Source organism: Helianthus annuus, chromosome 11 (genome assembly GCF_002127325.2).
Source record: "Helianthus annuus cultivar XRQ/B chromosome 11, HanXRQr2.0-SUNRISE, whole genome shotgun sequence".
NCBI classification, from domain to species: domain Eukaryota; kingdom Viridiplantae; phylum Streptophyta; class Magnoliopsida; order Asterales; family Asteraceae; genus Helianthus; species Helianthus annuus.
The window spans coordinates 28,577,446-28,604,432 of record NC_035443.2 but is presented as its reverse complement, the minus strand read 5'-3'; the positions used below and the strand labels follow the sequence as shown (position 1 = coordinate 28,604,432).

Below are 26,987 nucleotides of genomic sequence, written 5' to 3'. Positions count from 1 at the left end.
ACGTCCTCCTGTTTTGTCCTTCACGAACACAGCACCCTACTGTGCTAAAGAGATTTAAGCTGCGCGATCTTCGAAAATCCCATGGTGAATCTGCGATAGAGTCTAGTGTGACCAAGAAATTGCTGCATCCTCGAAGGGATCTTTGGTGCCGAACAATATCTAACGGGATGGGTCTTTAGCGAGATCCACGTGTATTCCCACTTCGTTGATCATATGACCAAAAAGGTATCTCTCGAATCCAGAAGTTACCTTAAACAAGACTTCGCGCGGAGTGGCTCCTCCCTCAGGAGCTCTAAAATAAGATACAAATGCCGCCCATGATGTTGCTTCCTCTTGAAAATGATCCAGAACGTTATCCATAAATACGGTCGATTCATGTGGTCCATAAAGCTGCTGGTGTGTTGATTAACTCAATGGTCATGGTGTACAAAGTCGCAATGGTCGTATTGCGTTCGATATGCCGTTTCAGGAACATTCTCCTCTTGGTCTTCCGTCAATACCTGGTCGAGGCAAACAGTTCTTGATTGTCACCTTGCTGAGTTCTGGATAATCAGTACACATACGAAAAAGGCTTTATCTTCCCGAATATAGCTGGGGTTTCCCAAAGCGAACAAAAACTATGTCCAATAAAACTCCTGTCTAACAGTTCCTGTAGATAGTCCTTGCAACCCTCCTGGTGCAAGACGATATGTAGCACGAGTAATCAGGGCTACCCGTGTCGTGAAATCAAACTGAGATTCTGCCTAACAGTGGTGGAAGTAAATCTGAAAGCTCCTCGGGTAGCACACTGAGAGGAATCACGGACAATTGGTGGATCCTCGATCCTCGTTTCCTTAGCCTCAACATCAGTAACGGTTGCTAACATAGCGGGGTGATCCCTCCGTAGACACTTCTGGGCCTTCATAGTTGATATGGCGCTAACCTTTGCACCATTCTGTTGCTTTAGAACAAATAACGATTCTCCACACAAAATTTTCTTCTCACAAGGTATGTCTGCGTGATTTCTGAATAACCAATCCACACTAACTACTGCATTTTAACCATCAGGGGTGGTAGAAGGAAGGTCGATGTCGAACACCTGTCCCCCAAGGTCGAGTTTGCATCCCAGCGAACATATAAGGCTTCAATTGACTTGCATCAGCCGACTCCACAACAGGTTCGGTTTCAAGAAGCATCAGGGTTAAACAGAACAGAGACGAAGCGAATAGCTACCCATCCAAGCTATCGTGTTGCTATTACGCCTGGTATAGCCTATGCCAATACTAAATGTCCTTCCATGAGCTTCATTTCCAGTGTTGTTTTTGTCACGAGAATTTCCAATACTGCCGTCGTTCCCTTGGTTGTCTTCACCTTGACTTAACACAGTCAATCCTTGTCGAGGTCACCTTCATTTCAATACTATAAGCTACGATCACGAGTACCTTGATGTTGCCGCGGCTGTTGCCTCTAATATTGTTGCCTGTAACGGTGTCCTGCGTCCTTTCACCAACAAGGTCCTTTTTTTTTCACATTCCGTGCCACGTCCTAAGGCACTACTCATGGTGCGGGCGGTTACACAATCTGCTCTACAGTCAATCGTCATCGATTTTGTCCCGATTGGTTCGCAAGAGTCGACTCCCATGAGTCGCTGGCTGGGGTTAAGGATTCGATTGGAGTCAAATCGTTGTTGTTCGTTGCCGGTAACTAGGGTCTTTCAAATGCTGAAGTCGGTAAGGTACTACGTTTACCCTCTTGTCCATCATTCTTGCAAGTTGACTGAGTAGTACACAGTATGTCGCGAGAGTGTTGCAGAAGTGATCGCACTCCGGGATCTAAGGCGTCAACATGCTAAGTGCCAACAAACAAAGATAAGTGAGGATAGTATAGTCCAATCATTTGACGTTGATCCATCCAACTCAGGGACGTTCGTACTAGCACCTAACGTCCTACACAGTTCGCTAGGCGTTCAGATGTGTGATCAGGTGATACTCGATAGCATCGAGATTCGTAAGGATTCAGAAAGGGGTGAAAAGATCATGTTCGAGTAGGAGACAATCACTGCTATGACTCCTATAGACTGCTGAGTCCTAACATAACATCAATTAACAGAGCGGAACCCCTCTCACACTCGTTAAGCCTCACTGGGATTCACATGCACCCCACATTATTATTATGTGTGCACCCATAATAATAAGGCAATTTGCATGCTTATCTCAGTGCCTCTTAACTCGCGCTAAAAGGTTCCCCGAATTCGAGCAATAAAACCGATGATGCCACAACATAGATCATGAAAGTTCAAGAAGAGTCGCACTCTTAAAACACGTAACATGGGTTGGTAACATAGAAGTTCATACTGCAGTGCTAAGTGTGCATTCACGTGTGATGTTATTCATAAGAAAACACTAGATATACTATGCAATAGTAAACAAGAAACGAACCTTGCAGTCTGGAGCTGAGTGTCATGGTCGTATTCTTGTGGTCAAAACTGTTCGGTTATAGTCTGGTTTAATAAAAACGTTTTAAAACCAAGTTCACTATAACCAGTGGCTCTGATACCAAACTGTCACACCCCCAAAATACCACATGCGGAAACCCCCGCGAGGCGTATGACGTACCAGGATCCAAGCCACCAATCACATTGAACTCATAAATGTATTTAAATAAACATTCATTCATTAACATAAAGTGTTACAAATGTTACATGTCATTCATTGTATACAGCGGAAGCATAATTCATTTGTTAAGTATTTCATAAACCATATGTACATAAACCATTAAGCTTGTATGGAGATTCTTTGTTTCTCGACCCATGACCACTCCAGCCTTCCAGACAGCAAGTTCCACAACATATAACCCTATAAGCCTGCAAGCATGCAGACAAGTGTGTCAGACGACGCTGGTGAGTTCAAAGTTTTGTTAACGCGTTTAGTTACCAGTTGTGTGTTTAAAACAGTTCAATGTTTTGTTTTGATGTTGATATTACTCGATTACCGTATGTGGCGACTAGCTGTGAATGCCCAACCCCAATGCCTCCAATTAGACATTGGTCATGATGCCAAGGTATCAAACAACCTTGAATAGATGTAAGGGGTCTTATATATACACGATGTGAATGCCCAACCCCAATGCCTTTAACTAGGCATTGGTCATGATGTCCAGGTAATTAGTTCACGCCCGTCCTTTCGGCCCGGTGTGAGGGTGCCAAACCTAATAGCGCTATCAACTAAATACCTCGTTGCTTCTTCAGCAACACGGTAGATGTATGGGGTCTTACATGATTTATACTGTGTTCAATAACCAACATCCCAAATAAACAGTTTACCCAGTATTCCCTTTGGAAACGTTTACCAAATGTCCCAAACCACCGGGACGCATGCTTAGAAAAGTGCAGTGAACTCACCTTGGTTTGCTCGGTAAGATTAATTACTTGTTCAGCAAAATTGGTCAACCAAGCCCTATGATAGTTTCATATCACAATCAGTTCACGTACACTTAACTCGCATGATAAACATCTTGCATATTATGCATAAGATCTCAGTATACACCCCAGACATTCAGTGCACGTAATGGTTCGCGATACATGTTTGGGGTTTACACATAACACATCGATCACATATTCTTCGTTCACATTTCAAAAGTAATGTACTAGCAAGACACATAGTCACACTCGTGTTCTAATTACCAACACATAGATAAGCAGATTTCATACGTTAATAAACGATAATTTCATCAAACACACAATGCTTTTGGACGGCCCATCAATTCAAATCTCATCAAGTGAATGGCGTACATATGTGTTCAATATTCGGTCGGTGATCCAAACCACCCAAATCATGTCATCTAAAGGGTAATCTAATCATACAACATTTACCCCTTTATCCTAGCCGAACTTCAGTTCCCACGGTCTACATGGCCCAACTTTCGGCCCACTACCATTTTATATTACTATTAGAATTATACCCTAACTTCTCATTCATTGGTGGGCATAAACGGTTGAGTGTGGTCCATTCATGCATGCACACATATAAAAGAATGCCCACCTCCAAGTAATACCCTAATGTAATAGGAAGTGGTTATTTCTTTATATTTTCCACTAACCTGTGCAAATAGCATACATACATAACTCATAAAAAAAACATGTAGGGTCCTTTCAAACGGTATGTGCGCCGCCCTTTTGAGATCACATGATCAGCCACCCTATGTGTCTATTTAGTGTACAACATTGACTAAATTTGTTAATAAGTGCTAGCATGCAATTGTCAGTTATGATGGAACCTCTATGCATGTGAGATCAAATTTACTAAAACAATAAATCTGGATCACAACCCATCTGAATATTAACTCTTGTCAAACATTAAATATTGGTGAACAATACTCACGTAAGGAGGTTTTGGATAAAGAAAAATCATCACATAATTACCACACATCATCATACAAACCCTTTTTTTTTACATGCTAATCGGCCCATAGCATACACACCAATCATTCAATTTTATGTAACATACCAACTATTTTATTACATGGCCGATCACATAACAATTTCGTCATCTACCTAGATCACATCATTGCTTCATGTTTTAAAGAACATACATGTACACTTTAGTTAGCCAACATCATATGTATACAAGATCAAACAAGATCAAACTATTATCAAATAACATGAATACGGACTTACAAATCAGTGGAATCAATGGGCTCGACTAAACAAGATGATGTCTCTAAAGTGTAAGATAGCCTCGATGGAGGGGGGGGGTCGCCTGCCGATCGCAATCTTGAGGGAAAAGGGTAGGGTTTTGTTATTATGTTTAAAAGATACCATACCACCAACCTAGTGCATACGTACTACATGCCTTTAATTCCCATGAGTTGGGTTTAGGGTGTATGTGTATACAATCATGAAGTGGCCGGCCCAACTCTCACACCCTCACTTGGGCTTTACTTGATCCATGTCTTATGTGTGTGCCAAGATATCCATATGCGGCCCAAATATAACGTGTGTGCGTTTTAAACATATATACGATATAGACGGCCCAAAAGCATAATCGGCCCAAACGTCTAACAAGTTTAACATGAGAGGAAAACGTTGGAAAGGAATAATGAGAAATTAAGATCACGAACGAAATGGCACTAACCTTGAAAGTCCGGGTTGTCACATCATCCCCAACTTGAAAGAAATTTCGTCCCGAAATTTGACAAGTAAGCACAAAGGAGTGAAGTGATAAATCAAGACTGTTGCGGATTTTGCTCGGGTGCTACATCATCCCCAACTTGAAACGGAATTTCGTCCTCGAAATTCACCAGTTGCATCGGAATTGATTCAGCAGATTCATACGACTGCGGATACTTAGTCTCGAGTTCCAATGAACTCTCATAATTGGAAGTTGACAGTGCTCGCAAACCTCAACCTCCTGGGGCATGATTTCACTAGGCAGCTTGACAACTGCAACTTGTCGTTAGCCTCAGACTCTAAGAAGGTATCACAAGCGCTTCGTCGGACAAACTCTACTTTAGACTCGCGACATAAATGACATCATGAACGTTACCTAATTCGTCGGGTAACTCGTGTTTTAGGCCACGTGACCGATTCTTTCCAGAATTCTGAATACCCAACGTAACATAAATTAAGCTTGTTACGCTTCCCAAGCGTACCACACCCTCCCGGGGTGAGACTTTCAACACGATACGATCGCCTACAACGATCTTCCAGCGTTTCCCAAGTTTATGAGCTTTCCTGACGGTCACGCGTTGCCACCAATCGACTCCTGATCCAAACAACCTTCCCAAGAGTTTCGAGTGCCAGTCCTTGACCAGTAATTAAGTTGTCAGCCATCTCAATCTATCAAGAAGGTCGGCATTATTGTCTATGTAATGCCTCAACAGAGCCGTCTAGTTACCAATATGATAACTCCCGCAGTAGTACTCAACCATAGATAAGAGTCCTTCCAATTTGCACCAAAGCTAGTCACACACATGCTCGCAGCATGTCTTCGAGTGCCAGGAGAGTTCATTTTCTCTGATCGTTTGCCCAACGGCGATAAGCAATGCTCTGGTCCTGACGTGAGCCAAGGGTGTTGTGTATTGCCTGACATAAATCATGCATAGATCAAATTCAGAGGTAACAGGAGTTGGCACCTCGTGCCTAGAAGCCGCCTCTCTCAGAGGAACATTCACAACTGTGAAAACTCGTCTGTTTTCTTGATTGCAAGAAAGTGTGCTGGTAACGTGTGTCCATCAACGATCATCCAGGTGATAATGTTTCCGTTTCAAGTTGTAAGTAGACTAGTGATAAAATCCATGGCAGTCCGTTCCCATTTCTTGCGTTTCTGGTTGCCAATTTCCCACCTTGACTTTCCCACAAGTCAAACAACGTTCTCATGCGTTGCTATGTGGGCCTTCAGGCCCGGTCATCCGTACATGGTCTTCAGGTTTTAATTCATCCTATCTAAACTCAGATGAATATGATATCGAGGCCTGTGTGCTTCGCCTGCACCAGTTCCCTAAGGTTGCTGTATAGTGAGGTCCATATACGTTCCATGAAGTAGCAAATATCGTTCGACTTGCCAAAGGTTGCTTCCCCATGCCCCGCATGGGTCAATCTTGGGAACTTCTTCCTTCAGTTCTCCAATATGAACAAGGCGAGTCTGATCAGGTATGTTAGAGTCGATCGCAAGCTGCAAAGCTCGTGCACGTCCGGGTTTCACAGTCGTATTCATTCAAAGGTTCCATCCAGCGGTGCCATCACATGTTTAGCTCACATGGGAGGCCCTTGTGATCGGTCTAGGTAGTGCATTTGGTACCGTCCAAGTAATGCCTCCAACTTAAATCCAAAGATCAGGGCTTCCACCGCAGGTCGTGACTCGTGTAGTTCTTCTTGATAAGTCCATTACGTAAGTCATCACTTTCTTGTGTTGCATCGGCGTGTAAACATCGCAGAGTTGGGATTCGAAAGCTGAGAAGACGTCCTCCTGTTTTGTCCTTCACGAACACAACACCCTACTGTGCTAAAGAGATTTAAGCTGCGCGATCTTCGAAAATTCCATGGTGAATCTGCGATAGAGTCTAGTGTGACCAAGAAATTGCTGCATCCTCGAAGGGATCTTTGGTGCCGAACAATATCTAACGGGATGGGTCTTTAGCGAGATCCACGTGTATTCCCACTTCGTTGATCATATGACCAAAAAGGTATCTCTCGAATCCAGAAGTTACCTTAAACAAGACTTCGCGCGGAGTGGCTCCTCCCTCAGGAGCTCTAAAATAAGATACAAATGCCGCCCATGATGTTGCTTCCTCTTGAAAATGATCCAGAACGTTATCCATAAATACGGTCGATTCATGTGGTCCATAAAGCTGCTGGTGTGTTGATTAACTCAATGGTCATGGTGTACAAAGTCGCAATGGTCGTATTGCGTTCGATATGCCGTTTCAGGAACATTCTCCTCTTGGTCTTCCGTCAATACCTGGTTGAGGCAAACAGTTCTTGATTGTCACCTTGCTGAGTTCTGGATAATCAGTACACATACGAAAAGGCTTTATCTTCCCGAATATAGCTGGGGTTTCCCAAAGCGAACAAAAACTATGTCCAATAAAACTCCTGTCCAACAGTTCCTGTAGATAGTCCTTGCAACCCTCCTGGTGCAAGACGATATGTAGCACGAGTAATCAGGGCTACCCGTGTCGTGAGATCAAACTGAGATTCTGCCTAACAGTGGTGGAAGTAAATCTGAAAGCTCCTCGGGTAGCACACTGAGAGGAATCACGAACAATTGGTGGATCCTCGATCCTCGTTTCCTTAGCCTCAACATCAGTAACGGTTGCTAACATAGCGGGGTGATCCCTCCGTAGACACTTCTGGGCCTTCATAGTTGATATGGCGCTAACCTTTGCACCATTCTGTTGCTTTAGAACAAATAACGATTCTCCACACAAAATTTTCTTCTCACAAGGTATGTCTGCGTGATTTCTGAATAACCAATCCACACTAACTACTGCATTTTAACCATCAGGGGTGGTAGAAGGAAGGTCGATGTCGAACACCTGTCCCCCAAGGTCGAGTTTGCATCCCAGCGAACATATAAGGCTTCAATTGACTTGCATCAGCCGACTCCACAACAGGTTCGGTTTCAAGAAGCATCAGGGTTAAACAGAACAGAGACGAAGCGAATAGCTACCCATCCAAGCTATCGTGTTGCTATTACGCCTGGTATAGCCTATGCCAATACTAAATGTCCTTCCATGAGCTTCATTTCCAGTGTTGTTTTTGTCACGAGAATTTCCAATACTGCCGTCGTTCCCTTGGTTGTCTTCACCTTGACTTAACACAGTCAATCCTTGTCGAGGTCACCTTCATTTCAATACTATAAGCTACGATCACGAGTACCTTGATGTTGCCGCGGCTGTTGCCTCTAATATTGTTGCCTGTAACGGTGTCCTGCGTCCTTTCACCAACAAGGTCCTTTTTTTTTTCTTTTTTTTTTCACATTCCGTGCCACGTCCTAAGGCACTACTCATGGTGCGGGCGGTTACACAATCTGCTCTACAGTCAATCGTCATCGATTTTGTCCCGATTGGTTCGCAAGAGTCGACTCCCATGAGTCGCTGACTGGGGTTAAGGATTCGATTGGAGTCAAATCGTTGTTGTTCGTTGCCGGTAACTAGGGTCTTTCAAATGCTGAAGTCGGTAAGGTACTACGTTTACCCTCTTGTCCATCATTCTTGCAAGTTGACTGAGTAGTACACAGTATGTCGCGAGAGTGTTGCAGAAGTGATCGCACTCCGGGATCTAAGGCGTCAACATGCTAAGTGCCAACAAACAAAGATAAGTGAGGATAGTATAGTCCAATCATTTGACGTTGAGCCATCCAACTCAGGGACGTTCGTACTAGCACCTAACGTCCTACACAGTTCGCTAGGCGTTCAGATGTGTGATCAGGTGATACTCGATAGCATCGAGATTCGTAAGGATTCAGAAAGGGGTGAAAAGATCATGTTCGAGTAGGAGACAATCACTGCTATGACTCCTATAGACTGCTGAGTCCTAACATAACATCAATTAACAGAGCGGAACCCCTCTCACACTCGTTAAGCCTCACTAGGATTCACATGCACCCCACATTATTATTATGTGTGCACCCATAATAATAAGGCAATTTGCATGCTTATCTCAGTGCCTCTTAACTCGCGCTAAAAGGTTCCCCGAATTCGAGCAATAAAACCGATGATGCCACAACATAGATCATGAAAGTTCAAGAAGAGTCGCACTCTTAAAACACGTAACATGGGTTGGTAACATAGAAGTTCATACTGCAGTGCTAAGTGTGCATTCACGTGTGATGTTATTCATAAGAAAACACTAGATATACTATGCAATAGTAAACAAGAAACGAACCTTGCAGTCTGGAGCTGAGTGTCATGGTCGTATTCTTGTGGTCAAAACTGTTCGGTTATAGTCTGGTTTAATAAAAACGTTTTAAAACCAAGTTCACTATAACCAGTGGCTCTGATACCAAACTGTCACACCCCCAAAATACCACATGCGGAAACCCCCACGAGGCGTATGACGTACCAGGATCCAAGCCACCAATCACATTGAACTCATAAATGTATTTAAATAAACATTCATTCATTAACATAAAGTGTTACAAATGTTACATGTCATTCATTGTATACAGCGGAAGCATAATTCATTTGTTAAGTATTTCATAAACCATATGTACATAAACCATTAAGCTTGTATGGAGATTCTTTGTTTCTCGACCCATGACCACTCCAGCCTTCCAGACAGCAAGTTCCACAACATATAACCCTATAAGCCTGCAAGCATGCAGACAAGTGTGTCAGACGACGCTGGTGAGTTCAAAGTTTTGTTAACGCGTTTAGTTACCAGTTGTGTGTTTAAAACAGTTCAATGTTTTGTTTTGATGTTGATATTACTCGATTACCGTATGTGGCGACTAGCTGTGAATGCCCAACCCCAATGCCTCCAATTAGACATTGGTCATGATGCCAAGGTATCAAACAACCTTGAATAGATGTAAGGGGTCTTATATATACACGATGTGAATGCCCAACCCCAATGCCTTTAACTAGGCATTGGTCATGATGTCCAGGTAATTAGTTCACGCCCGTCCTTTCGGCCCGGTGTGAGGGTGCCAAACCTAATAGCGCTATCAACTAAATACCTCGTTGCTTCTTCAGCAACACGGTAGATGTATGGGGTCTTACATGATTTATACTGTGTTCAATAACCAACATCCCAAATAAACAGTTTACCCAGTATTCCCTTTGGAAACGTTTACCAAATGTCCCAAACCACCGGGACGCATGCTTAGAAAAGTGCAGTGAACTCACCTTGGTTTGCTCGGTAAGATTAATTACTTGTTCAGCAAAATTGGTCAACCAAGCCCTATGATAGTTTCATATCACAATCAGTTCACGTACACTTAACTCGCATGATAAACATCTTGCATATTATGCATAAGATCTCAGTATACACCCCAGACATTCAGTGCACGTAATGGTTCGCGATACATGTTTGGGGTTTACACATAACACATCGATCACATATTCTTCGTTCACATTTCAAAAGTAATGTACTAGCAAGACACATAGTCACACTCGTGTTCTAATTACCAACACATAGATAAGCAGATTTCATACGTTAATAAACGATAATTTCATCAAACACACAATGCTTTTGGACGGCCCATCAATTCAAATCTCATCAAGTGAATGGCGTACATATGTGTTCAATATTCGGTCGGTGATCCAAACCACCCAAATCATGTCATCTAAAGGGTAATCTAATCATACAACATTTACCCCTTTATCCTAGCCGAACTTCAGTTCCCACGGTCTACATGGCCCAACTTTCGGCCCACTACCATTTTATATTACTATTAGAATTATACCCTAACTTCTCATTCATTGGTGGGCATAAACGGTTGAGTGTGGTCCATTCATGCATGCACACATATAAAAGAATGCCCACCTCCAAGTAATACCCTAATGTAATAGGAAGTGGTTATTTCTTTATATTTTCCACTAACCTGTGCAAATAGCATACATACATAACTCATAAAAAAAACATGTAGGGTCCTTTCAATCGGTATGTGCGCCGCCCTTTTGAGATCACATGATCAGCCACCCTATGTGTCTATTTAGTGTACAACATTGACTAAATTTGTTAATAAGTGCTAGCATGCAATTGTCAGTTATGATGGAACCTCTATGCATGTGAGATCAAATTTACTAAAACAATAAATCTGGATCACAACCCATCTGAATATTAACTCTTGTCAAACATTAAATATTGGTGAACAATACTCACGTAAGGAGGTTTTGGATAAAGAAAAATCATCACATAATTACCACACATCATCATACAAACCCTTTTTTTTTACATGCTAATCGGCCCATAGCATACACATCAATCATTCAATTTTATGTAACATACCAACTATTTTATTACATGGCCGATCACATAACAATTTCGTCATCTACCTAGATCACATCATTGCTTCATGTTTTAAAGAACATACATGTACACTTTAGTTAGCCAACATCATATGTATACAAGATCAAACAAGATCAAACTATTATCAAATAACATGAATACGAACTTACAAATCAGTGGAATCAATGGGCTCGACTAAACAAGATGATGTCTCTAAAGTGTAAGATAGCCTCGATGGAGGGGGGGGGTCGCCTGCCGATCGCAATCTTGAGGGAAAAGGGTAGGGTTTTGTTATTATGTTTAAAAGATACCATACCACCAACCTAGTGCATACGTACTACATGCCTTTAATTCCCATGAGTTGGGTTTAGGGTGTATGTGTATACAATCATGAAGTGGTCGGCCCAACTCTCACACCCTCACTTGGGCTTTACTTGATCCATGTCTTATGTGTGTGCCAAGATATCCATATGCGGCCCAAATGTAACGTGTGTGCGTTTTAAACATATATACGATATAGACGGCCCAAAAGCATAATCGGCCCAAACGTCTAACAAGTTTAACATGAGAGGAAAACGTTGGAAAGGAATAATGAGAAATTAAGATCACGAACGAAATGGCACTAACCTTGAAAGTCCGGGTTGTCACACGATACGCGTGGTCTAGTAACACATGGGAAACCCCCACTAATCTTCGCAAACATGTCAGAAAGACCGCGATGCAAACTCATACGATACATGGTTTTCAAAACGAACAAATGATTTACGAAACGAATGCTATAACTAAACAACCAACTGTGAATTCACTCAACTTTGTTGTTGACTCGTTGTTACATGCCTTACAGGTCGTTAAATGCTTGGAGCTTGCATATGGAGGTGGTCGTTGTGGGATGCGAACTGATATGTCCCGTATTTAATAAATAAACTTTATGAACTTATTAAACCTACGTTTTGGACTTTAAACTTATGAACCATGGACTATGTTTTGAACTTATGTTTTATGCTTCTGTTGTTTAACTAAAATCGATTTACTTCCTTTTGGTCACCAATCGTATTGTGGTTGGCTTTAATTACTTAAATACGTAGTTCAGTATGATTGGTGGCTCGATCCTGGTCATGTCATGCCTCCAAGCGGTAGTACTCCGCATGGTGGATTTTGGGGGTGTGATACATTGGTATCAGAGCCATTGGTTATAGTGAACTTGGTTTTAAAAAGGGAAAAGATTTTTGATAAAACCAGACTATAACCTGTACAGTGCTCAACGATCCACAACGACGCTTCGCTCCACGTGCAAGACTCGACACCATAAGTGGTATGATTTATGTTATATTGTCGGTTAGATAGCTCACACTGTGCATTTGTTAACGTGATAACTGCTACTTGAACCTTGTGTGCTTACTCTCTACTGTCGTCCCACACTTACGCACTTTCACGACACTTTTCTCACTTACGTTGCTTCGTGATGAAGATCATGAGCAGACGCGGAGGACGTATCAACCTCACTCAAGCCCAGTTGACGGCTTTGATCAACGAACGAGTTGCTGAGGCACTCGCAGCTGTTCCCGCAGGAGGTATAACCTGCTACTTCAACCCATCTTAGAACGTTTAGATCCCACCTTCGCAAAGCAACCCTCGTGCTTAACCTTGTCTTTTATTCTCGCGCCACAGGTCAACATGCTCAGCCTCCTGTGTGCACATTCAATACCTTCATGGATTGCCGACCTAGCACTTTCAGCGGCACAGAAGGTGCTGTAGGCCTTCTTCACTGGTTCGAGAAGCTCGAGTCTGTTTTCGAGATGTGTGATTGCCCGGAAGATCGTAAGGTGAAGTATGCTACTGGAACACTCGAAGGAGCTGCGTTAACCTGGTGGAAAGCACAGGTCCAATTGCTTGGGTTGGCGGTTGCTAACGCCACCCCATGGAACGGCTTCAAAGAACTGATTAGAGAAGAGTATTGCAGTCGTGACGACATCCACAAGCTAGAGGTGGAATTTTTCAACCTGAAGATGACGGGGTCTGAGATTGAGGCGTATACTAAGAGGTCAAACGAACTGGCCATCCTATGTCCTTCTATGGTAGACCCTCCTTAAAACGCATTGAGCTGTACCTTAAGGGCTTGGTGCCAGAAATTCAAAGCCACGTAACCTCAGCTAACCTTGGCACTATACAGCAAATCGTCAAGTTGGCTCACCGTCTCACTGATCAGGCAGTTGAGCAGAACAAACTGCCCAAACGTATTAGCGCCACTACTTCTGATGCTCCCAACGACAACAAGCGAAAATGGGATGAAAACTCCAGTAAGGGTTCTGCTTCGGTTCAGTCTCAGCAGAGAAAGACTGATGGCTACCAGAGTCCTGGTCAGCAATCCTCCGGTAATCAAGGACAGGGTGGGTATCGAGGAAACCACCCGAAGTGCAACAAATGTAACAGACACCATAGTGGTCAATGCAACAAAGGACGTTGTCAGAGGTGTCTCAAGATGGGTCACGAAGCCAAGGATTGCAGGAGCTCACGGCCTGCAAATCAGAATCGCCAGCAGCAACAGCAAGCACCGCAAAATCAACAACAGCAACGGGGCAACAGGGGATGCTTTCAGTGTGGCGCTGAAGGCCACTTTAAGAAGAACTGTCCCCAGCTTAACCAAAATCAGAACAACAACAACAACCAGGGAAACGGGAACAACAATGGAGGTAACAACGGGGGTAACAACAATGGTAATGGAGCAAGAGGTCGTGCTTTCGTGATTGGTCAGGGTGATGCAAGGAATGATCCCAACGTTGTGATGGGTAAGTTTCTTCTGGATGATTTCTTTGTTACTGTTTTATTTGATTCGGGTGCCGATACTAGCTACGTGTCCTTAAAAGTTAGCCAAATGCTTAAGCGCACTCCAACACTTTTGAACACCAAGCACACGGTAGAAATAACAAATGGCAAAAGTTTAGACGCTACACATATAGTTAAAGGTTGCAAGCTTGTCCTTGCCGATCAGACCTTTTCTATCAACCTCATTCCTATCGTTCTGGGTAGTTTTGACGTTGTCATTGGGATGGATTGGTTATCTCAACACCAAGCGGAGATTATTTGCAAGGAGAAAATCGTCCGCATCCCTCGCCCTGGTAAAGAACCCCTCGTGATTCGTGGCGACAAGAGTGGAGCTGTTGTAGGCATCATCTCTTTCCTTAAAGCCCAGAAGTGTTTACGGAAGGGCCACACCGCTATCCTAGCCCTCGTTACTGAGGCATTCGCGGAAGAAAGGAAGATAGAAGACATTCCTATTGTACGCGACTTTCCCGAGGTATTTCCTGAGGAATTACCTGGGCTTCCGCCTCATCGACAAGTCGAGTTTCAAATCGAGCTAGCTCCTGGAGCAGCACCAATAGCTCGTGCGCCTTATCGACTTGCTCCATCAGAACTCGAAGAACTGTCTACGCAACTACAAGAACTTCTGGAAAAGGGTTTTATACGTCCTAGCTCTTCGCCATGGGGAGCTCCAGTGTTGTTCGTAAAGAAGAAAGACGGTACCTTCAGGATGTGTATTGACTACCGCGAGCTCAACAAGGTGACCGTGAAGAATCGTTATCCTCTTCCACGCATTGATGATTTGTTCGACCAATTGCAAGAGTCGAGTTATTACTCTAAGATTGATTTGAGATCGGGATACCATCAGCTGAGAGTCCGAGAGGAGGACGTCTCCAAAACAGCATTCAGAACTCGTTACGGCCATTACGAGTTTTTGGTTATGCCTTTCGGGTTGACGAACGCACCTGCGGTTTTCATGGACCTCATGAACCGAGTGTGCAAACCTTATCTGGATAAATTTGTCATAGTTTTCATTGACGACATCCTGATCTATTCTAAGAGTCAGGAGGAACACGAGCAACACCTGAGGCTTATTCTGGAGCTTCTACGAAAACAGCAGTTGTATGCCAAGTTTTCGAAATGTGACTTCTGGCTTCGCGAAGTCCACTTTCTAGGCCATGTGGTAAACAAGGATGGAATTCATGTGGATCCATCTAAGGTTGAATCGATCAAGAATTGGCCTGCACCCCGCACACCAACAGAGATCCGCCAATTCTTAGGTTTGGCAGGATATTATAGAAGATTTATCAAAGATTTCTCCAAGATTGCGCAACCTCTCACTTCACTGACTCAGAAGGGTGTCACCTATCGTTGGGGTGATGCACAGGAGTCCGCATTTCAGCACTTGAAAGATAGACTCTGTAGCGCACCTATCCTCTCATTGCCTGAAGGCACAAATGATTTTGTGGTTTATTGCGACGCTTCCATCCAAGGACTTGGTTGTGTGTTGATGCAACGTGACAAGGTCATTGCCTACGCATCGCGCCAACTTAAGGTTCACGAAATTAACTACACTACGCACGACTTGGAATTGGGAGCAGTTGTTTTCGCGCTTAAGATATGGAGACATTACCTGTACGGTACCAAGTGCACCATTTACACCGATCACAGGAGTCTCGAGCATATCTTCAAGCAAAAGGAATTGAATATGCGACAACATCGATGGGTAGAGCTCTTGAATGATTACGAATGCGCTATCAAGTATCATCCGGCCAAAGCCAATGTTGTGGCCGACGCCCTCAGTCGAAAGGATACTATACCTAGGCGTGTACGTGCGTTACAGCTTACCATCCAATCTAACCTTCCTGCTCAGATTCGCGATGCTCAAGTTGAAGCATTAAAGGCAGAAAACATCAGGGCTGAGTCCTTACGAGGATCGAGGCAACGGCTAGAGCAAAAAGAAAACGGTGCCTACTATGTTAACGGACGCATATGGGTTCCACTGTATGGAGACCTACGCGAGCTTGTGATGGATGAAGCTCATAAGTCTCGTTACTCAGTACATCCTGGTTCGGACAAGATGTACCATGATCTCAAGACTACATACTAGTGGCCTCGTATGAAAGCCAGCATAGCAACCTACGTCGGTAAATGCTTGACTTGTGCCAGGGTCAAGGTCGAATACCAGAAACCATCAGGCCCACTCCAACAACTAGAGATACCTAAATGGAAATGGGAGCAAATTTCCATGGATTTCGTTACTGGCCTGCCGAGATCTCAACGCGGAAACAATACCATCTGGGTGATCGTGGATCGACTGACCAAGTCTGCACATTTTCTGCCTATCAAAGAAACGGATAAGTTTTCTACTCTAGCAGACATCTACCTAAAAGAAGTGGTATCAAGGCACGGAGTGCCAACCTCCATCATTTCTGATCGTGACGCGCGTTTCACCTCTGAACTGTGGCAAGCTATGCACAAGTCTTTTGGCTCACGATTAGATATGAGCACAGCTTATCATCCACAGACGGATGGGCAATCAGAACGCATCATCCAAACTCTGGAAGACATGCTTAGGGCATGTGTAATCGATTTTGGTAACGGCTGGGAAAAGCATCTCCCGTTAGTGGAGTTTTCATATAACAACCGCTACCACACCAGCATCCAGACCGCTCCGTTCGAGGCATTGTATGGACGCAAGTGCCGATCACCTCTCTGTTGGGCAGAAGTTGGCGATAGTCAAATCACTGGCCCAGAACTTGTAGTAGATACAACCGAGAAGATTGCTCAGATACGACAGCGAATGGCGGCAGCTCGTGACCGTCAGAAAAGCTATCCCGATAAGCGAAGAAAATCACTTGAGTTCCAGGTTGGGGATCGAGTGCTGCTCAAAGTCTCACCTTGGAAAGGTGTAGTCCGATTTGGCAAACGGGGCAAACTCAACCCGCGTTATGTCGGACCGTTCGAGATCATTGAGAGAATTGGAAAAGTCGCCTACAGGTTGAATCTCCCTGAAGAACTCAGCGGAGTTCACGATGTTTTCCATGTGTCAAATCTGAAGAAGTGTCTGTCAGATGAGACCCTCATAGTTCCTCTCAAGGAGCTCACTATCGACGACCAGCTACGATTCGTCGAGGAACCAGTAGAAATTACGGATCAAGACGTTAAGATTCTCAAACACACCAGAATACCGCTCGTCCGAGTTCGTTGGAATTCCCGTCGTGGCCCAGAGTATACCTGGGAACGAGAAGACCAAATGAAACTCAAGTACCCCAGCTGTTTAAGAAAAATGCAACCACTACTGATGCTGAAGCTACCGCAGAATTTCCGAACGAAATTCCAAATCAACGGGGGGATGATGTGACACCCCAGGAAAACCAGGAAACCAACGCAACTTAACTAGCTTCCTCAGTAACCACGCGCTAAATTTCGGGACGAAATTCTCTTAACAAGGGGAGAATGTGACAACCCTCAAATTTACATATAACCGTACAGTTTATTAATGAAAATTAAAGTGCTTGACGACGGTGTGGAATTATTTAACTGCTCTCTGATTACTGTGTTATACTTACATGTGTGTATTAGCATACTAGTAGTATGCAGAAAACTTGACTAAATGGTCCTGAATATTTTCCTATGTATTAGGAATTAAATGTGTTACAAACATATATGTATAAGACGCCTTACGGAACAATTTAACAACTTAACGGAACAGTATCCGACCGAACAACCGGACATTACCCAGGACACCAAATATTTGCCAAAAATATTATTTAATTATTCTTGGCTAGTCATGATCCCCGTTTGTCATAACACCCACTAAAAACCATATAACTAATACATTACCTCAAGTTACTTGCTATCTAACTTATAGTTACATTTTAGTTGAAACTTTGCAAATATACCCCCCCCCTCCACCGATTTTTGGTCCCTCATGGACCCCACCATATATTTTCACCATACTCTAAATATTTGTTTTGATTTTTTTGCCATTTGTTTATTAGATTACTTACTTATGTAAGTAAACAAAATGTGTAAGAAATCTATAAGAAGCATGGTCTTGAGATATTCATCATTACACCAAGATTCACACTCAACCCTCACACCATAAACCATACTTCATTATCTTCTCATTGATTTTATTCCATTTTTATAATGGATGGTTACTTGTGGATCTAACCAAAATATTGAAAGAACAATTATAAGTATGAAGCTTGGGATTTGTCATAATCATTTTCAAGATTCACACTCAACCCTCATCACTCTTCTCTCTCCCTCTATTCATTTTACCACAACCGAAACCACCACCATCATCTTTAAACATCTTCATCTCTTCCCTTATACAAGTTCCATTTAAGTTAGAAGGTGAATCAAGAAGGTTACTACTTGTGGAGCTTCAAGAAGGGCTTTGTTCTAGTCTTTTTTACCATCACTTTCTCATCACTTCTTCACAAGATTTCATCCCTAGCTATAAACTAGTAGTAAGTCCTTTGTTACACTCTTGTTAATTTTGTTTCATCTCGTTTTTATGATCAAAGGGTGTAGTACGTTTAAAATCACTAAAGTGTCAAGAACAAATAGATAAATATTAAAAGTTTACTTATGATTGATACATAAAGATGAAAACTTGTTGGTTTAAGGTTAGTTAATGCATATATGATGTTTGATCGTCAAACTTTTGATAAACCCGTTGTTCGGACACTTGTTAATACATTTTAGTAACATTTAAACCACAAAACAGCAAGCTGAGTAATGATTTCAGCCGACTTCATCAGGCTGTAACAGGACCATAATTTAACGAAAAATGTATTTTCTGAATCCTAGAATTATGTGTTATAAAATACGGTTCTAATGGCACCGGAATCGTAATTTTTAGACTTCGTTTACTATTTTTAAAGTGTTAATTTGTAACAGCAACTTAAGCTGAATTTTGACAGCAATAAATGGGTGTTATACTTTCGGTCATAACCTGAGTTTTGTGATGAATCGGACCATTAAATTTATACAGTAGATGACAACCGATGCATGTGTAATTACCCCACTGGAATTTCATAAATCTGACACTCGATGAATTTTTAATAAATTGTTCCGTGGACTGTGGTCAGAAATTCATAAATCTGAGTTCAGTCCGGAATATGATTTTTTATAAAATATTGGTAGTGAACCGGACCCCGATATTTTTACACAATAAGATATGGAACGTTTAAGACATCTTGTAAAAATTTGGGAATTTTTGGAATAATTTAACTATTTTATTAAAACGTCCGAAAACAGCCGGTTTTGAATATTAATGCTGAATTGATATAAGTTGTGACTTGCGTGTCTAAATATCGAGTATGCTATCCGTGAATGATCTAACATGGTATATATGTTATGTGCATTACCGTATGTTTGATTTTGAGTGGGGAATGGATGGGAAACTTAGAGGGGCATAAACCGTTAAAACGATGCATGTTGTGTGATAGATACGTGTAGGAACTTTGTGTTCTATTTGAAAGCCACTAAATGACTAACTAGTAAATTATATTAGGACGTGATTGACCGACCTTGACTGTTAGCTATATTGAGAATCTAACCGAGCAAACCGAGGTGAGTTCACACTCTTTCTAAGGCATGAGATTCTCAGGAGTTTAGGAATGGGATTGATTAACTACTTGTACTATCATTACTATTAAACTACTTTTTACTGTCCTCGGATTGAAGGGCACGTACGTAAAACCTACGTACACGATCATAAGACCATCAACTCTATCACTTTAAGTCCCTCATTTATCGACTTAATCGCCGAGGCCTATGGCGAGCGGGTCATTAGTTAATAGCGCTATTTGGTTTAACAAACCTCACACCGTGCCAGTCGGACGGGCGTGTACTAATGGACTATGGGCAAAGGGTCAATGCTGATAGACATTGACTTAGGGCACCTCTTATATTTTCGTAGCAGTCGATACGCGTGGTCTAGTAACACATGGGAAACCCCCACTAATCTTCGCAAACATGTCAGAAAGACCGCGATGCAAACTCATACGATACATGGTTTTCAAAACGAACAAATGATTTACGAAACGAATGCTATAACTAAACAACCAACTGTGAATTCACTCAACTTTGTTGTTGACTCGTTGTTACATGCCTTACAGGTCGTTAAATGCTTGGAGCTTGCATATGGAGGTGGTCGTTGTGGGATGCGAACTGACATGTCCCGTATTTAATAAATAAACTTTATGAACTTATTAAACCTACGTTTTGGACTTTAAACTTATGAACCATGGACTATGTTTTGAACTTATGTTTTATGCTTCCGTTGTTTAACTAAAATCGATTTACTTCCTTTTGGTCACCAATCGTATTGTGGTTGGCTTTAATTACTTAAATACGTAGTTCAGTATGATTGGTGGCTCGATCCTGGTCATGTCACGCCTCCAAGCGGTAGTACTCCGCATGGTGGATTTTGGGGGTGTGACAGTGGGCCCTTTCAGTATCACTTCGTCATGGACCTGCGTTCAGAATACCAACTTTATTTAGCCTGCAAATAGTATATTCATCGATTACCGTAACTTTGGGATTTAAAAGAAAACCTGTAAGAGCAGCTTCCACCCAAGCTCTCGCAACCGAGCGTTTTTGGATATTTCCAGCATGGCACACATCGCCACATCAGCAGCGCTACCCTGAGTTCATAACACTCACAATCAGAACATTTTTTGGGGTGTTGGAGTGCAATAGAAGCAAACCTGAACGGGTGTATTAATTGCGGCCCGTTCAATGTGGCCTCTATGTGACGGAGTAGCGTTTTTTTGTGGACGGGAAAGTGCGGGCCCGGCCCAACAGTGTATATACACATCCAATACTCCGGGCTTCTTTTTTACGGGCTTCTTGCCATCTGAGCACTTCTTCTCTGCCGTTATACCATCTTTTAACTGTTTCTTTTGATTCGTTTACCAAAACCTGCAATCAAATAACGTAAAATAAATAAATACTAAAACAATAATAATATTTTTTCTTTAAATCCATCAAATTGTTAACCGTAATCGTTTAGTTCTTAATGTCAGGGGAATTTTTACCTTCCAATCACGTGCAAGACCAACGGGGGTTTTCCCGTACGCAATGGAAAAGTTGAGCATTTTCGCTTTTCTTCTTTCGGAAGCATACATATCCTAAGAAAAGAAATAATTAAATTATCTGTCACATAATAATACTATAGAAGGCCTTGTTTAATCAAAACACTAAAGCTACAATATAAACAAAAAAAACTCAAAATACCAACAATCTAATAAACAAAAAAAAACCCTAAAAAGCAAAATAAAGACATAGTATGAAAGAAAATCCATACCAACATCAGGAGAAACACAGTGAGGTTAAAGAGCAACATCGTCATTGATGATCGGAAGTTTTTCTTTGATTGGGGTCCGGGATGACACGTGTAGCTGCAAATAAAACATGTTAAAAATTTGTCACACCATATATGACTTTGAAGTTTGAATAATATATAGATTAAAAAGTCAAAAAGCGTAAATGTATACCTACAACAATTCCTTTTCACGTGATGAAGTTTGAATAATATATAGAATAAAAAGTTAAAAAGATGAAGTTGAAATATTAAAGCTACATGATCTAATGACCCTGCTTACAGATCAAAACTAATTGGTTTTTAATCAACTTATCCAACAGAGTGGCTCTAGCACTTTGTTTTAAAACCCAAGGTCCCTAAAATCATAAAATCTTATGATGAAAAATTTACTGATTCTTAAAAAATAATCATGTCAAATAGCTCGAAATTCACCCAAAGTGTCAATAATCTGCGCGACCCATTTTAACCAGAATTTGGATTGACCCTTTACATAATTTGTGCGACCCGATCACCTTGGTTACATGAGGTAAAAGCTTAAATATTGAGTTTCTTACCGCATCATCTCCTTTTTACAAAGATGATCAGCCACACGCCTATACCCGATTTCTGAAAATTTTTAGTAAAAGCTTACCTTTTTGTCTTCATCTTCTGTTCTAATTTAACCTCAACAAAAACTCTATAATTACAACAGCCATGGAAATTTTTAGTAAAAGCTTACCTTTTTGTCTTCATCTTCTGTTCTAATTTAACCTCAGCAAAAACTCTATAATTACAATAGCCAATAATCAATTATGAGGATTCCATCTCCTATCATATACAAAACACTCTTATAATATTATCATTACTTGATCAATATTCCAAACAAATTCAAAATGTTTGAAACAGAGGATTAGAAGTTGCAAAAACAACCTTAATACCTCCAATGTATCGTACGTTACCAGACTATATGGGACAACTTGATAACCTCAACATCAAACCAAGTATATACCTTTTAACCATTTTCCCATCCATTCAGAATAAATCGGTAAATAACCAAAATAAACCAACACATCACATGTTTCGTAAAAACTGACCCTATGCAGCCCCAGGAGTGCCAGTACTTTGGGTTGGACTGATCACCATGTTGGGCTGCCACATGTGCCAATAGTTACAGGCTTGCTAGTGTCTGACAAAAATTGGCATATCGACGAATTAACCAGAACTGATTTCATCGGAGAAGCAGTAGTAGCAATGACAGCGTTGAGTTCAGTTCGGTTTTATAGGTTTTACCAGTTGTAGATGAACAGATCCTGAACTCATATAAAATGCAAACCAATTACAACACCATAAGCATATATTCGTCCTGATATCGATATTGTGTCAGTGGTCCCTTCCACTTCAACCAGGCAACAACCACCTACCACCATCAAAGCCCACACCTGTAGAATTCAGAAATGAGTAAGAACAACAAATCTGCAAATATTGGACTCATTACCTTTCATAGTCGAATCCGAAGGTACTTCGTTCAAACTCGTCGGTCTTATTTTCAAATCCTAAAGATTAAGAAAACTACGATCAATTAACTCAAATAATAGAAAATTAAAAGAACCATAATTATGATCCTAACAGTAGATGATGGAATGGATTTTGTGGTTAATTTCCACGCCTATTGGTGAACTTCAAAGATTTGTACAATCTCCTTAACCGAGTACTGCGATATCTACAATAATAAAAAATCCACATTAAAAAATCACAAATCCTTGAATTCTAAAGAACAGGTGAGATTAAATTAAACAGTAAAGAAACTAAGCAATCAAGAATAGCGATTGGAAAATGTTACTGGCCTGTTCGAAAACGACTACCAAACTGCCATTAAACCAAATCGGATGAGAAAAATAGATGAAAATTTGTTATGTTACTGGCCTGTTCGAAAACGACTACCAAACTGCAATTAAACCAAATCGGATGAGAAAAATAGATGAAAATTTGTTATTCCTGATCAATACATCTAATGATGATGATGAACTCATGTAAAAAAATGACCAAAAAAATGAAGCATTAACAGTTGTCCAATCCTAAACATCCCAAAAACCTTTAAAGAATAACAAACAAAGGGGATGGGGTGTACATGTGCTTTGTTGTGATTACGGGAGAATGCTAATCATGATGCTGACAACAGATTCAATGATTGAATAACAAAATTGAGAGAAGAAACTAACCATATCGTGAAGAACTTTTGGCGATTTCTCTAGTCGATTAGAGTTTCGGTGGAGGTGGATACGAAAGGGCACAAACAAACCCTAGATATGAGAAAACACACCGTAAATCATTAGTAAATAGCAAACAAATCGATCTCTTCAAATCTGGAAGCATGAAACAAATCGTATTTACATGAAGATGAAGAAAACATCAAAACATTGTCGTCCTTATGAATCAATCTCATCTGAATATGTGTAAGATAGTTGACAAAATTGAAAAAAATAATCAAAGATGTATCAGATTGGCAATACGAAAACAAAGAGGGAATGTCATAATAACATACCAACGACGATGAATCTCTGAAAAATGAAGAAGCAGATTAGGAAATGGTATGTAGGGTTTGTGAAAAGTGAGGTTATGAGATATCGTGGTAACCTTATACCCCTAAACAAATGCAAATAGTGGGCCAATAACAAATTTAGTTTATATACCACTCCCAACAAATAGTTCATACAAATTAAACTTACCAGTTCACGTGGACAAACAACTTCTGATTCATGAGCATTGTTTGTTTCATACGGATCAAACTACGCTAGAATGATAATGCAATATCTACCACAGATGTGATCCCAAAGGCCATGAAAGCTTGCAACATGAAAGTTGAAAAAGTAAATGCATAAACTATCTATTCAACGGCATCCAAACATCAGCAAACATCAGAGATCTAATGGAATTGTGCAGTTATTCTTTTAGGTCTTTTTATTTTTTTAGAATTCTTTTACATTTTTTAGATCTTTAGAATTATAGAGATTAAAGTGAGCATCTAGAAATGATACTGAAAACAAAGTGACCAAACATATTGAAACACAAAGTGACCAAGCCACAGACCAATACCAATTGAAACCAGAGCCGCCATCGTTAACTGTCGTCCATAAACCCTAAAGGATTCGAAGACGAACACGGAACAACAAAATGGTGACAGCGGCGAATCTGTCCTCCCCATCATCACCAAATACTGAAACAAAGGATTTCCACCATCGCCAACGTCCAACGCCAAAAACCGAGTCAGGGATGATTATTCTAAAACAAACTTAACTAAATTAATAAAAAAAACTCAGAACCCTAAAACAATTTAGGGTAAAAATTAAATCGAATTGTGTCACTCTTAGATGAATAGATATATGTTAAATCAACGTTAGGGTTTCAAGAATAATCGATTAGAGTTGGTATAAAGATTATAGCAAATCAAAAAAATGATAAACAATCAATAACTTCGATTGAAAAATATAGTACATAAACAACACAAATAAAAAACATGCCTGAAAACTTTTATGATCAGATCTACAAAAAAAATAAGAACAATGATGATGTTAATAGCATTCGAATGAATCTTTATAAAATCAACATTCTGTGTAATCGAATAACATAAATAAACCAGATGTAGCTTTGATTTCGTAGACTTACCTTTGATCTTGTTTGATTAATTGTTAAAATCAAGCATATGCAGAAGAATTTTGAGAGGGAGAATGAGAAAGAAAAGTGAAGATGTCGGTAGGTGATGATACCAATAATTGAGATGAGAAGGATGAACATTAGAAAGGGGATCTTGTAATCGTGAAGAAGAAGAATGAAGCAGCAGATGAAACCGGCGGTGAAGTTTTCTGTTAGGGTTTACAGGGGGAATAGGAGAGAAAGTTGTCTCCGTGGCTTTTATATATATCCGAAAACACGGGTATTGAATGACCCAAACAAAAACGGAACCCGACCTTTTTTTTGTTAAAATCGCGAATGATGAAGGCATTTGAGAATTCCCTCCTAAACTCAAAAATATAAGTTGCCACATCAGCAAAAATGTCCCAAATCCAATACCACCTAGCCCAAATCACATCTCATTTATATATATATATATATATAGATAACTATACTTACCACTTACCGCATTTCCTAGAATCCACCTCATTCTCCAATAAATAATTAACATTCCTACCAGACGCATTTCCCCGGTGCGTCGCGGTCCGGCGCCGCTGGGCACACCGTGCCGCCCCCTGCGTCCTGAGCTCCGTCCCCGTCGCCAACGTCCATTCTTCGCCGTTCAGGACGATCCTCCAGGTGGGCCCCACCCCCGTCGCCGGAGCCAACACCATGCCGCCCACCCCCGTCGAGCTCCGTTCTCCGTCGCCGGTCCGTCTGCATACCGTGTAGTCTAAGGACATTTTGAAACGAAGAGATGTTATTATATTTGCTTATGCGTGTTATTATATGTATATAAGTTACCGAGAAAAACAGAGATATAAAGAAATACTTATTTAAAAAAAAATGTGAAAAATAAAATATACAACTTACAAAAGAGTAATCCAGTGGTGAGTATTCAATCATTCAAACTAATATAAAGTTCATGTAATATCATTTCCTAATTATTAAAACAGATAATAGGTTTTGGGTACAAGAATTACCTCTCCTAACTCTGAATTTAGCCTTTCACTGAATTCAATTCGACTCGGTATGAAGTTTTTCATATAAAAATATATTTTCAAGTCAGTAGTTAGTGAAAATGACCTTTGATAAAAGAAAATATATTTTGAAACATTCAATGACATTAGGTGATCAAATGAATTATTAACAACCCTACTTCCATATTTTCAACTTATGTTGTTTCTTAAATTTATTTATGAGGTGGAGAGTTCAATTTTTTTACTAATAAATACATGTGCTATAAATGAGTTTCACAATAGTAAAACCCGATGATGTGACTTTTTTGAAGGCTAAAAACCAGAAGAAAAAAAAATCCTATTGTGCATCCTCTTCAGCATTCACAGCACACGGTAGTTGATGACAGAAAAATGAGTGCATGATATGAAATGACTACATGCAAGTAAGAAATCTTCACATTTGCAACAATAATTACATGGCTCCAGTCTTCTTGAAAGAATGTGTTTTTGTACATCACGTATTCTTTTACACAATTGATGTTCACGGAAGGGAGTAACACAAGAAAAAATTAACACGTCATCGTCACGTCAACATCCAAGGATGGACCAAGGAAATGGAGAATGGACCACCCCCGTTATTTTCTTTTTTAATTCAATATGTTTTTTTAACATTTAATAAGTTATAAAATAAAATTAATATTAAAAAAAACATTACATAACTTAAAAAAATACTAGATTGATAAAAATTAAAAATTCTGAGAATTCCATTTTTAGCGATCTTTTCTTTCATTTTACGCAAAACAGG

General features: G+C 40.8%; 1 protein-coding gene across 5 annotated transcripts; it reads right to left on the bottom strand.

The window, feature by feature from the left end:
• Positions 1 to 20,584: 20,584 nt before the first annotated feature.
• On the bottom strand, positions 20,585 to 25,476 carry LOC110889933 (DNA polymerase I A, chloroplastic/mitochondrial-like). Of its 5 annotated transcripts, XR_004872300.1 has the most exons (11): positions 25,218 to 25,475; positions 24,097 to 24,833; positions 23,946 to 23,997; positions 23,050 to 23,854; positions 22,845 to 22,993; positions 22,649 to 22,740; positions 21,558 to 21,651; positions 21,289 to 21,381; positions 20,959 to 21,172; positions 20,806 to 20,895; positions 20,585 to 20,724 (listed from the first exon to the last, which is right to left on the bottom strand). XR_004872300.1 is itself a non-coding variant. In XM_035979683.1 (6 exons), the coding sequence occupies exons 1-4, from the start codon at positions 22,305 to 22,307 to the stop codon at positions 20,999 to 21,001; spliced, it is 375 nt and encodes a 124-aa protein (XP_035835576.1). In that variant the 5' UTR covers positions 22,308 to 22,322; the 3' UTR covers positions 20,585 to 20,724; positions 20,806 to 20,895; positions 20,959 to 20,998. The 5 variants fall into 5 exon arrangements, 1 of the variants encoding a protein (XP_035835576.1); XR_004872297.1 differs by having other exon boundaries at positions 21,558 to 22,338; positions 22,649 to 22,993; positions 25,218 to 25,476; XR_004872299.1 differs by having other exon boundaries at positions 22,649 to 22,993.
• Positions 25,477 to 26,987: the final 1,511 nt, after the last annotated feature.